The sequence below is a fragment of the Cladophialophora carrionii genome (assembly GCF_000365165.1).
Source record: "Cladophialophora carrionii CBS 160.54 unplaced genomic scaffold supercont1.2, whole genome shotgun sequence".
Lineage (NCBI taxonomy): Eukaryota > Fungi > Ascomycota > Eurotiomycetes > Chaetothyriales > Herpotrichiellaceae > Cladophialophora > Cladophialophora carrionii.
The window spans coordinates 880,860-893,560 of record NW_008481827.1 but is presented as its reverse complement, the minus strand read 5'-3'; the positions used below and the strand labels follow the sequence as shown (position 1 = coordinate 893,560).

Sequence of the window (12,701 nt, the reverse complement as noted above, 5' to 3'; positions counted from 1 at the left end):
AGATGACCGATTCCCAAGTCATGGCCCCGGCATACACCAGGTGGTAGTACGAGACTGGCTTATCTAACGACCGAGGAATGGCTGAACCCTAATGGGCTGATCGCTATGCTTGTTCTACGTTCCCGAGTCATCATCACTGGAATGATCATACTGCTCGGGTAGCCGCAACTGACATTGCTGGGCGCGGGATGTGCTTTCGAGCATTTGCTCATTCACCACCGATTCACTTCAGATGTCATTACCAGCCAGAATGCCGATGAAGTTGGAATTTTTCCAGCAATGAATGGCAGGCATGTCACGTAGAAAGGTGTAGTCCGAATGTACATGGACTGTATGTTAGTCCTGTACCTGTAGGGTTTCCTCAGTAGGTCATGCTGCGACGGTGGAAGTGACCAGTTCGATATCATGGGTCAGAGAAATAGGTCGGTCCATGTTAACGGCGTCGCATTCCTGCAGTTTTCTCTGGTCCCAAGAGTGTCGTCGCCAGGGAAGTGACTGGGAGATGGGGACTTCAATGACACGACCGCCGCTCCTCAAGTTGAGCATGAGACATCTATCTTCCTGAGAAGTAAGTAGTAGGAGGTAGCGGGAAGCCTGGACGTACGTAAGAACACTACTGTGAAATCACAATCGTGCGGATGATAATTCCTCTCTTTCGACTCGCATTTGCTTTCATCGAAGTGAGAAAGCATCTGGGTGAAGATGCGTCCCTCAACAGGGCTGGCATCGCTGCGCTTACTTCGCACGGAGGCCTGGCGGGTAATGCAAAAAAGAACAACACAGCGTGCAGGATAGAACGCACACCTTACTCCGTACCCTGTACTTGGTACCGAGTCTCAGCTCAGCTTAGCGCGTAATGCACAGTCCCAAGGCTCAAACAAGTGACAAAAACAGGAAAAAGGATGTCAACATTCCGAACCGGCTGGAGAGTTGTTAGACTTGGTTCTGAATCCTTTAGTTGAGGAGGATTACTCACGGAATCGAACCCCGGGCGTGTCGGCGCCTTCATTCCAAGGATGAGAGCGACAAATGTTACCTGAGAGGGTAGGTTAGTGATCGATGCTACCGCGGTAGGCTTTGATTAGACTAACCTCTACACCTATGTGGCTGTTAGTTATCGCTAATGCGAACTTGGTGTTGAAGTGAATCTTACCAGTTCGGATCACTGATTGTTGGGGAAATTCCCGCTGTAATAGAATATATCCATGTATTTATTTGTGGCCGCTCTATGTTCTGTGTTTGGCTTAGCGGCCGTCTTGACACTTCCCTCAGCAATAACATTCATGTCCTGCTGGACGCGTACCCTGTCTGCTTCGCGTCACATATTTCTGTTCTCCGTAGCTACGGACTTCTCACAGCACGTCACATTGTCTATAGGGCTATCGGCTTCGCAGGATCTTCAAAGTTTGGCCATAATCGATCAGACAACTGCCTGCAACAACTTGAGGGAAGTCTGTCACCGCATGTCGCTCCAGCAAAGTCCACTCGCGCACATTGGCTCAGGAAACCTCGACTGCAGAGACACAGTGCCCAAGACGCGCCAGTCCACATATCTACCGCGTCTGGTGTTTGGTATTGGGAGCAAGGGTCTACCGAGTATATGTGGGCAAAAAATCCAACTACTGCCATTCATGGTCGCTCTGTACGACGGCACCTATGCCCAGCGGCGCAGACAGGCAGGCTGTCGGCTGTCAACCCGGCTATTGGAATGGAGAAGCAAATACAATTCCCTTCCCTCATCTCATCTCATCTTATCGGCCGTGTTCCCTATTAAACTCATCGATCACCTCCTTTGTCGTCTTGATGATTCCCAGACACCCGGGCGAGTCTGAATGGCAACAGATGGAGATCGGGTAGTCCTTCACAGGCAGCTGGACGGTGCTCCCGTCCGTGGCGGTCACGGACTGCGAGTTGAGCTGCTGGCTGACATGTTTCCTCACATCTTCCAGGTCCCATGGCTTCTTCTTCCGGTCGATGACCAGCATGCCGTCGTTCGAGTACTTTACGTCGCCGTACATTTCGGCCCAGAAGGGGATGCCGAGATCGTTGGCCGCCTTCTCCATGTTCGTCCCTGCCAGGCCGAAGACCGGCGTGCCTTTCGGGATGCCCTCCATCACGGCTTTTGCGGTTTCATAATCCCGGCACATCATCCCGTACAGGACGCCGTGCGGCTTGACGTGATGAAGGGGCACGCCTTCTCTGTCCAGGAAGCCTTTCAAGGCTCCCACTTGGTAGATCGTTATGGCGGTCAATTCCTCTGGGGCCATTTTGATTTCGCGCCGGCCGAAGCCTTGCATGGTCAGTAGGGCGTCGAAAGCAAAACCTTGCGAGCCAGCCAGCCAGACCGGTTTCTTACCTTGTATGTCCGGCAGCCCCGGATGTGCCCCGACCTTGATGTTATGCTTCTTGCAGTTCCGCACGGTTTCCTGCATTATCAAGGGATCACCGGCATGAAAGCCGCACGCGACATTGGCATGGTCGATGAGCGGTAGGAGTTCCAGGTCGGGGCCACAGACCTGCAATGCCCCGTTAGTCTGTAACAGGTACCAAGCACCGGTGTCACCGCTGCCGACGAGACAATGCACAACGCCGGCAAACACAGTACCGTCTTGGAGAACTCACATAGTTTCCGTACTATCCTCTCGTCAAATATACAGTTCGGGTCAGCGACAACTCAGGACATGTCGATGACTTACAGCCTCTCCCAAATCCACATTGAGTAGGGCTTTGTGTTTGATTGGCGGTGGTGCCATCTTGGGTTCCGGTATGGACGTCCGACGTCTGTATGTGTAGACGAACTACCAATATTCTGGGGAGGGCGAAGCGTACTAGCCAGCGGCGTCACTTCCAAGGGCAACTCCAACGGTTAAAGCTAACAACTCGATAATACAGATCGGATCACTTCCTTCCTCGTGCACTGGGCCTGCCCTCGGCTCACAGGAAATGCCCAGTATATTAAAGAGCGAAGACATCCGTGCCATACGTCACTCTGATAGCGGAGAAGAACGAGTCGAGGGAGGGGGGTGGAGTGATAGACTCGCGCTCCCCGCTCTTCATCACGCATTATGCACACGCATCGGGAAATCCCTGCAATCATGTCCAATGACCGCAGGTGGCTCGACTGATATCAAGGTTCGCCCAGGAAATATCTTGATAATGCCAATGACCCTTTCGACTTCCAACCGGCTGACCTGCTCGTCGGCGGCCGTCCATGCGAAAGCTGTCCATATCACTTCATCACCTCACCACATCACCACCGAGCCAGGATGCAGAAGTTGAAGACACTGCTGGTCGCGAATCGGGGAGAGATCGCGGTCCGGATATGCAAGACCGCTCGAAAACTCGGCGTCAAGACCATCTCCATCTACACGGGCGCTGACGCTGCGTCGGCACATGTTGGCGCCGCGGACGAGGCGGTCCTTCTCTCGGGCCCGGACGCAAAAGGCTACATCGACGGCGAGCAGATCGTGAGGATCGCCAAATCCAAGGGAGCAGACGCCGTCATTCCAGGCTATGGCTTCCTATCCGAAAACACGGATTTCGCCCGACAGGTCTCGGAGGCGGGGATGGTATTCGTGGGTCCGAGCTCGAAGTGCATCGACGACTTCGGGATCAAGCACACGGCCCGCGAGCTCGCCGCCAAAGCGGACGTTCCGATCGTGCCTGGGACGCGAGGTCTAGTACAGTCGGAGGATGAGGCCGTCGGGGAGGCGAAGAAATTGGGATTTCCGGTAAAGAGCCTTGAGCACACCTTGCTCATTTACCCTTGTACAGACCAGAAGAAAAAGCCCGGACGGTTCTGACACTGCTTCAGGTCATGTTGAAGGCAACGGCAGGAGGGGGTGGGATGGGCCTGTTGACATGCAACAGCGAGGAGGAAGTCCGAGAATCATTTAAAACCGTGCAGTCTCGTGGCGAGACGCTGTTCAAGAACTCCGGTCTGTTCATTGAGAAGTTCTATCCCTCGTCCCATCACATTGAAGTCCAAGTCTTTGGCAATGGCCAGGGCCAGGCGATCCATTTCGGCGAGCGCGAATGCTCCATCCAGCGTCGACACCAGAAAGTAGTGGAAGAATGCCCCAGCCCTTTTGTCGTCAAACATCCAGAGCTGCGCGCGAAGCTGGGTGGCGCGGCTGTCCGGTTGGCCGAGTCTATCAAGTACGGCTCCGCCGGAACCATTGAATACCTTGTCGACGACGAGTCGGGGGATTTCTTCTTCTTGGAGATGAACACGCGGTTGCAGGTCGAGCACGGCATCACGGAGATGTGCTACGGTGTCGACCTGGTCGAGCTGATGCTGAAGCAAGCTGACGCACAGCTTTCAGGCTCAGGCGGGCTTGATGGTGACTATCTGCGGAAGTTACAGCCCGAGGGTCCGTCCGGCGCGGCGATCGAAGTGCGCGTATATGCCGAAAACCCAGCCAAAGACTACGCACCCTCGCCGGGCACGTTGCAGCACGTCTCGTGGAAGGAAGTGCCTGGATGTCGCATCGACGGATGGATCCACACCGGCACGAAGGTGACTTCGTTCTACGATCCCCTGCTCGCCAAAGTCATGGTGCATGCATCGGAGAGGGCCGAATCCATCCGATTGATGGCCGAAATGCTGGACGGGTCGAAGATCTTCGGGCCACCCACCAACATGGACTTCCTCGCAAGCATCCTGAAGGACGAGACCTTCAAGTCCGGCAGGACAATGACCAAGTTCTTGGATTCCTTCAAGTATCAGCCTTCGGCAATAGACGTCCTCCAAGGCGGCGCATACACTCTGGTAGAAGACTGGCCTGGCCGCCCTACCATTGGGAAAGGGTTCTCCCATTCAGGACCCATGGATCCGCTTGCATTCCGGATAGCGAACGCTCTGGTGGGAAACCCTCCCGGCAAGGAAGGCATGGAGATCACCTTGAGCGGACCGGATCTGAAGTTTCTGGGCGCGGCCATTATTGCTATCTGCGGAGCCCCCATGGAAGTCAAATTAGATGGCAGGGATATGCCCATGTGGACGCGGCTGACGGTCGAAGCCGGCCAGCGATTGACCATCGGCAAAACCACAGGCGGGGGCTGCAGGTCGTACCTAGCGATTCACGGAGGATTACCCAGTATCGCAACGTGGTTCGGGTCCAAGTCAACAGCCCCCATGACCGGCGTGGGTGGCTATCAGGGGAGAGCCCTCGCTGCGGGAGACCTCCTGACCATTACCAAAGACCTCCCCAAGATCAGTGGCGAGTTGAAGCTACCCGACAATTTGATCCCATCGTACCCCACAGAATGGGACCTTTTCGCCATGCCCGGTCCATACGACGAAGGCTTCATCACCTCCGAATCCATCGAGGAGTTCTACGACACCACCTGGACGATCTCGCACAATGCCGCGCGAGGAGGAATACGCCTCATAGGCCCAAAGCCCAAATGGGCGAGGCCTGATGGTGGCGAAGGCGGCGCTCGTGAGTATTTTCTTCCCAAAAACCTCCATCATACAACATAGCGTTTTACGGTCGACTTCCGTCCAGGCTCACGTATACCCTCAGATCCTAGCAACGTGATCGAGTACGGCTACCCCATCGGCACGGTGAATTGGACAGGAGACGACCCGTGTCTGTTCCCCATCGATGCTCCGGACTTTGGTGGCTTTGTCTCGGCGACCACAATCATTAAAGCCGACTATTGGCGCTTGGGGCAGATGAAAGCTGGCAACAAGTTGAAGTTCCAGCGGGTGTCGTACCAGGACGCCATGGCCAAGCGAAAAGAGGTTGAAACATTCCTCGGCGCGGTCCACGAATGCTGTAATGGGAAATCGAAGTTCGAGGACGTGGCTCCCTTGAAGTATGACGAATTCCCCGGCTCGGTGCACAACAAGGGCTGGGAGCCTGCGATCATCCATCAAATTCAAGAAGACTCGGGAAAGCATCAGCCCCTGGTCTCGTACAGGCAGGGTGCTGATGACTTCATTCTGATCGACTACGGCCACGGCTCATTCGATCTGAATTACCGATGCCGTGCGGTTGCGCTGTATCGTAAGCTTCGAGAGTCGACTGGAGAGGTTTCGTTCACAAATGGCGCGCTCCATACCGGCATGGCGTGCGGCAATTCCCTCATGCTCTACTATGATTCCACAAAGGTGCCCCGGCAGACCATGCTGGATCATTTGCTGAAGCTCGAGACTGAACTGGGCGACCTGAGTGAAGCCAAGTTTCCGAGCCGCAAGTACAAACTCCCGATTACCTTCGAGAGCAAGAGGCAGAAGGAGAGCTTGCAGAGATATATGGAGACGCAGCGACCGTACGCTTCATATCTCCCTGACCCGATGGAATTTGTGGCCAAGAATAATGCCTTTTCCATGCAACAGGTAAGCGGTCTTTCTGAGTGGGTTGCAGCTGCTGATGCTCGGTAGCTTCGTGACATCTACACCAAGTCGTCGCTGATGGTGGTCGCTGTCGGCTTCTTCGTCGCTCTGCCAATCGCTCTGCCTATCGATCCTCGACAGCGGATTCAGTGCCCGAAGATGAATCCCTCTCGCGTGCACACTCCGGAAGGCCAAGTCGGGTGGGGCGGCTCCTGCATGGCATTGTACAACGTCGAATCTCCCGGCGGGTACATGAACACGGGCCTCTCCATCCCCGGCGCGGACATTCTTGGCTTTAAGAAGGGTTATACTTCCGAAAGACCGTGGCTTTTCGAGGACTTTGACCAGATCACCTTCTATGAGGTCACCGAGGACGAATACGAAGCGATGATGGCAGTCTTCCGCAGTGGCCGGTACGAGTATCAGTACGAGGACACTGAGTTTGACATGAAGGAACATAACAAGCTGTTGAGAGACACAAAGGACGAGGTCGAGCAGATCCGTGCCAAACAGCGGAAAGCCCAGGCTGAAATGGACAAGCTGGAGAAGGAACTTCTCGAGAAATGGAACAAGGAGAAGGAAGCCGGCAAGATTAGCATGGACACGGTTGAAGAGTTGATGCACGGTTTGTCCCCTCCAACCCACTTGCCCTCCTCAGTACTCGTTCCGTCCATTGCGCCGCATGACCTAACTTTCTGCAGATCCGGATATCATTGCTGTGGAAGCACCCTTGAACGCCAATGTATGGAAAGTGGAAGTCAGGGAAGGTGATGCCGTCAAACTCGAGCAGGTCGTTTCCATCTTAGAGGCCATGAAGTTGGAAATTCCCGTCAAAGCCGAACAAAGTATGGAGGGCGCAATTGTGGAGAAACTCCTCGTCAAACCGAACGATGTGGTCTCGGCAGGGAAGCCGCTCATGCTTCTTCGCCGACCGGGGACAAAGGCATGAATGTAATATATGCTGGTCAACAAGTCGCCCTCCTGGGTAGGAGGGTAGGCCACCGCTGCTGGGAATTCGAGTTGGTGCAATGCAGATTGTGGGATACCGCCTTCCAGACCCAATGTCATACTCCAAGCTTGTCATACTTCCACAGTTTCATGAACTCGTCGACCACGGCAGGACTCTCAATCATGATCCCGAGCTCTTGGCTCGTCTTCCAGCTCGCAGCATCCATGTTTCCACTTCCTAACAATATCTTCTCGCCGTCAACTATCGTCACTTTGGCATGTAGCTTGATGGGGACTGTGTCTCGGTACTGCTCAATCTCGCGCAAGACAGGGTGTTGTGTACCCGGACCATCGTCGCTGTCAAAGTACGACACCTCCAGACGACCATCGCTTTCCATCTGTTCTGCGCGTCTTCTGAGTCTCTGGATGGATGCCGGAGTGGTCGTGCCGGCAGTTACCAGCTGCTCCATTGTCATAAGCGTGCGGTTTGTCCAAACCCGTACACTGACCCCACGCGCAAGAGCTTGCAGCAGGAGGTCAACAACGGTCGGCTCCGTGAGATTTGGGGTGAGCAAAATGATGCTGGATTGTGCCGTGGCCAGCAAGTGAAATGTGGTCCGCAAGAGTGGGGTTGGGTGGAAAGCTGGCGTGGACGTCGTAGCTGGCAGGCAAGGGCAGTGGCCGGCGAGGGTCTGCAGTTGCAGGTGATTCGGAAGCAGAGATGGCGTATGAGGTGACGGCAAGAGCGTGGTCGGGGCGGGTATAACGTGGTTCGGAGTCGAGTTGCTACCACCACCGGTACCAGTAGAAGTAGCAGTAGGTTCGTGCGCGCCATCCTCTGCAGCACCTTCAGAGGCTGCTGCCACCGACAGCTCGTCGTCCCAAAACACCCCGTGAAACGATAATAAGTGCCCAACTACGGAACCCCTGCAGGAGACAGCCACTTCAAACCACCTCTCCCACGACACATTGCAGGACGGGAAGATGGCCAACTCCCGGTCCACCACAACATACTTTGAGTGGATGATGCCGAACGGCCAAAAAAACTTACGGCTGACCCGCATGTTGAGACCTTTGAGCTCTTCTGGCCGCGGCAAACCTATCTTCTTCCACGACGAAGATGGATAGTGTTGGCCCTCCTTCGGTGTCGGTAGGAGCATATTCCGCGCCAGGGATGCAGAAGAGAAACATATGCGTACTGATATCTTCTTGGAGGAAGATAGGCCCTTCTCCGAGAGATGTACCAGAGCCTCGTTAATCAGATCCCGCGTGACCGACGCCGCCCAGAAGCAAGTCACAAGTATGACTTCTCGTTCCGCCCTCTTGATCGCGGGTATGATTGTGGATTTGTACACGCTGTAGCCAGTCCCCGTTGTCAAGGACAAGACTGTACTGGTGGTACGGCGACCTTCCGACGCTTCCTGGACATAGGCGGGGTCGAACTCAGAGGCCATATGCAAGAGTGCCTGTGATGGTTCCTCCATAGGTGGACCGCTCGCAAAAGACGTGTTCTGTAAGCGCAGTCACCTTGCGTCGCGCTGACGAAGTCCTGGCACCGACATTCACGGATTCATCCTAGATTGGTAGCCAGCGAGAAGCTAGCTGAATTGCTTCATTCAAAGCAATAGTTCCTTTACGAAGTCCCTTCACAGTGAAATGTGAGGGGGGAAAGGCACTGGGATTGTTCATTTGCTTGAAGGCAAGAAACGCGTCGGTGCCGAAGGGGGGCGTGACCTGGACTAAGCTATACTTGGCCTAGTGCCATTTCAAACTGACGTGATTGGCTACGAGAGATCAATCGAGTCTGTTCTGTGTTGAACCCCATAACCTGAAGCCGTCGCCCGTGGATGCTCAAACTACTACGGAGTATGTACTGTGTATTGAGGCGACACAGTCATAAGCAGTTCAGAGTGAAGACTCTTTTCCGGTCTGACATAGCAAGCTCTCGCCTCAATGGATGCACCTCGATATGCCGTTCATTCAACGGCGCCGTGCTTGGTGCCCTCAAGCTCAATTCGAGGTGTGACAGATCTCTTGACAGAACCAGAAGGGACCTGTTGAATCCAGCAATTCGACGAGCGACGCTGTCACCGAACTTGTCCGAAGAGGTATCCAAGATCGCGCGGTGGACGGAGCCGTACAGCTCTGCAAAGAAACACCCCCATCGCTCAAGATGAGCATTGGAAGAACCTACTCTCTTTATCACAAAAGTCGTCTGACGAAACACACCATGTGGTCCCCGCTGCTCTACACACCCAATACAACAACGTAAAGAATATACTCTCCAACACCTAGACCATGCTGAAAACAGGTTAGAAACTCTCCGATGAGCAAGAAAGAGCGGCCGCCGCTTATACTTTGCATTCGTTTGCGCTAAGTTTCATTTGACGACTTCAGGGATAGATAAATTACTCATACCCTTTGAGAGGTGAAGAAGATGCAGACAGCCCTTACCGCGCTCCCACTATCGATCCTCCATTGGTTTCCTTTCGCGTAATTCCGCCGTCGATGTGTTCGGCGGAATGAAACATATGCCATGCAGCAAACATGCCAAGTCGAGAGCTCTTGTTGTGCTCCTCTCCGAGTACACAGACAGCGGCCCGCATATCACACCAAGCAGCCGACTCCAGAAGTGGACTGACAGGTTTAATTCAATACCTCGACGACGAAGCTCACGGGGATTTCTTGGCCAATTAGAGAAAAGTCTCTTGGTTTTCAGATAATACACGTGTTCTTTGATCCTCCGGAGCAAGTATCAACTTGGCCAAACGAGCCTTTCGCCTCTATCAGCCAACAAGCGTCTCTAATGCTACAAATCTCGTCTTTCTCGTAAAGACATGGTCCTAAACGAACAAAGTCTTCCATGTCGCTGCAAACAATGCAAGAAGAACCCGAGAGTACCAGCATGACGGTCGAAGATGCCCAGGGTCGATGGTAAAACAATCGCTAACCAGCACAGATGCAATACAGTGGAGATGGCAGGGATAGAGTTCAGAGTAGAGAGGTAGCAGGAAATCACAAATTCCGCCAAAGCCTTGACAGTGGTCGCTTAGAACCCCACGAACATCTCATCGAGATCCTCGACATCGATCTGTTCAGGGCTCATCATACTCCAAGAGGCCACTCCCATCTCGATATCATCCAGATCGAGTGACAAGTTTACCTTGGTCACGCTGGCATGATGGTCAGGTTTAGCCTGCATCATTGGGCTGCTTGCCAACACCTTCTGCTCAGGGATGTGAAGAGCTTGGTGCGCATGACCAAACAGAGCCAAGCCGAGTTCCCGATCACGTTTTTGGCGCTGCTCTGGGGTTTCTTCTGAGACTTCAGCGCCCTGAGGCTTCTCATTCAGTTCTATCGAGGCCTGGACAGTGGGATTGTGCAGGCTCATACCACGAGCCCGAACAGCAGTTGCGGTCTCTGTGAAGCCCCGCTCGTCATCCTCCAGCGGTGGGCTCGGTGCCCGGTTGGATTTGCGACGAACGTCAGGAGTGCCATCCGGGTTCAGACTGCTCCGGGCACTGAAGTGCTCTCCCGGTGTTGGGAGCTCCATGGGGTCATCATGATCCAGGTCAGGTGAGTATAGCTCCACCTCTGGGCTGGGAGACAGGCGAGCTCGATCTCGCCGGTCGAAGTCCATTTCATCATCACCTTGGCTTTGATCCGAGACACTAGGGGTGATGTCCTTGATTGATAAAAGGGGCGGCGGTAAGATGTCGTCTGATGAGGAGGGCAAAGGCATTCGTGGTTGGGTGGTGAGGAAGAAGAAGACTTTCCGGGGGTGGACCGGTATCAGCTCCTTCGCCAACGGGCACGGCGACAAAGCAGTCCATGACCGCTTGAGGTATAGGCTGAGGCGGGATGACAATAATGCAGCTGGATTAGCAGAGCTGTGACAGACACGTTAGTACATTGCTTTCCGGTGATTGATTACGGAGAACTTACTGGGCAATACTGGTGTTGGTCGATGCCAATATTGTAGCAAGATCTTTGATGAGGTGTGGTCGATTCCCTGTCTTTTCCAGCTGCTCGATCACAGCGATGACAATGTCGTCGTTGATGCCGTCTGTGTCAACTTTCCGGCCTGGCGCACCGAGCTTTGGAGATGCAGGAGGAGTGTATCCGGCTGCGGCTCGGGATACTATAGTTGCCGCTGAATGGTCGATCGAGGGCGAGCCAGCCTTGGAGCGTGGCGAGGAGACAGGTGAGAGAGGTTCATCGCCATCGTGAGAACGCTTCAGCTTCTTCGCTGGATGTGAAGGAGAAGTAGTGGACTCAGCGGGTGGTGTAGGAGTCTTGGGGGATGGGCGGTGTGCGCGAGACCCGTTAGGCAGATGAATGCCCAGCGAAGGCAAAGAGAGCGATTTCCGACGGGTGTTGTAAGGCATGGTGAGATACTGTCATGTGTCGGGCCCGGATGGAGGGAACGTTGTCGTCGAGACGTTGTATAACAACAGGAGGCACGACAGCGGATAAGAGGGTAGATGAAAGCCCTGTGTACACAAGCGAACGGAGTTCTGTAACCTGGAAGACTCCCAAGGTAGGGAATTATCGTTTTTGGGATGGTGGAATAGTCGAATGGCGGAATGATGATTCAGGCTGCGGCGACACCAGTCGAAGGATGGACTAGTGCTGCGTAGTGCTGGACAAGGGAGGGCGAAAGATGTGACGGACGGGCAGTGTTTAGACAGATGGGTACGTGCAGCCCAGGGGCGCGATTGGAGGATCAAGGCAGCTGGAATGCGTGGCTGCAATGCAAGGTGCCGGATCGTGGAGCAATGAGAACTCTCAGGATGGAGCAGGGATCAGCTTCACTGGCTGCGTCTTCGCCTCCTTGCGTCCAGAGATCTTTCGCCGACCAGTCGACTGGTGTTGGGGCAAACGGCGGTAAGCAATGCCAACAGCACGGTTGGTAGATCACAGACACAAATGTGATGTGTTCCCTTTGGTGTATGGATCTTGACAGCGGCTTGATCTGTCTGCGCAAAAGGTTCAAAGATGCGGTGATGGTAGCCTGATGCGAGCAGAGTTTCAGGGTCCGAACTATTTGGTCGGGGTTGGGGTCGCGTGAGAAGGTTGCTGAAAGGAGCAGGTGGATCAGGCGAAAGACGCTCTAGAATACAGGAAGACGTGCGCTACGTCGACTGGCAGCAAGTTGAAGACAACGAGGTCCAGAGTGGAAGCTTGAGAAGGCCGTGAAGCAAAAGTGAAGCCGAAGAAAAGAGGAGAGCAGATGTCAACATGAGATTAGCAGCTTAACGAAAAATCTCGTGGGCGCTGTGATGGATACCTAAGGGTCTGCAATCCTACCTAGAAAATGGCGCTCGCGATGCCTGGAGGCGATGGTCCGAATAATTGGGTTTAATGGGTCCCGCGCCTGCACTCAGTTCCGTGGAAAGAGATCCGAAGA

At 54.1% G+C, this 12,701-nt stretch overlaps 4 protein-coding genes across 4 annotated transcripts; 1 reads left to right on the top strand and 3 right to left on the bottom strand.

Annotated features, from left to right (window-relative positions):
• Positions 1-1,751: 1,751 nt before the first annotated feature.
• G647_02380 (lactam utilization protein lamB) lies at positions 1,752-2,753 on the bottom strand (the record flags this gene model as incomplete). The annotated part of the gene is made up of 4 exons (XM_008726729.1): positions 1,752-2,290; positions 2,357-2,516; positions 2,623-2,634; positions 2,697-2,753. The coding sequence occupies 4 exons, from the start codon at positions 2,751-2,753 to the stop codon at positions 1,752-1,754; spliced, it is 768 nt and encodes a 255-aa protein (XP_008724951.1).
• Positions 2,754-3,266: 513 nt separating this feature from the next.
• On the top strand, positions 3,267-7,292 carry G647_02379 (urea carboxylase; the record flags this gene model as incomplete). Its single annotated transcript, XM_008726728.1, has 5 exons — positions 3,267-3,731; positions 3,815-5,444; positions 5,529-6,346; positions 6,392-6,968; positions 7,045-7,292. The coding sequence occupies 5 exons, from the start codon at positions 3,267-3,269 to the stop codon at positions 7,290-7,292; spliced, it is 3,738 nt and encodes a 1,245-aa protein (XP_008724950.1).
• A 115-nt stretch (positions 7,293-7,407) lies between these two features.
• On the bottom strand, positions 7,408-8,745 carry G647_02378 (uncharacterized protein; the record flags this gene model as incomplete). The annotated part of the gene is made up of 1 exon (XM_008726727.1): positions 7,408-8,745. One exon carries the CDS (start codon positions 8,743-8,745, stop codon positions 7,408-7,410), a length of 1,338 nt encoding a protein of 445 aa, XP_008724949.1.
• A 1,595-nt stretch (positions 8,746-10,340) lies between these two features.
• G647_02377 (uncharacterized protein) lies at positions 10,341-11,679 on the bottom strand (the record flags this gene model as incomplete). Its single annotated transcript, XM_008726726.1, has 2 exons — positions 10,341-11,181; positions 11,237-11,679. The coding sequence occupies 2 exons, from the start codon at positions 11,677-11,679 to the stop codon at positions 10,341-10,343; spliced, it is 1,284 nt and encodes a 427-aa protein (XP_008724948.1).
• Between the last annotated feature and the right edge of the window lie 1,022 nt (positions 11,680-12,701).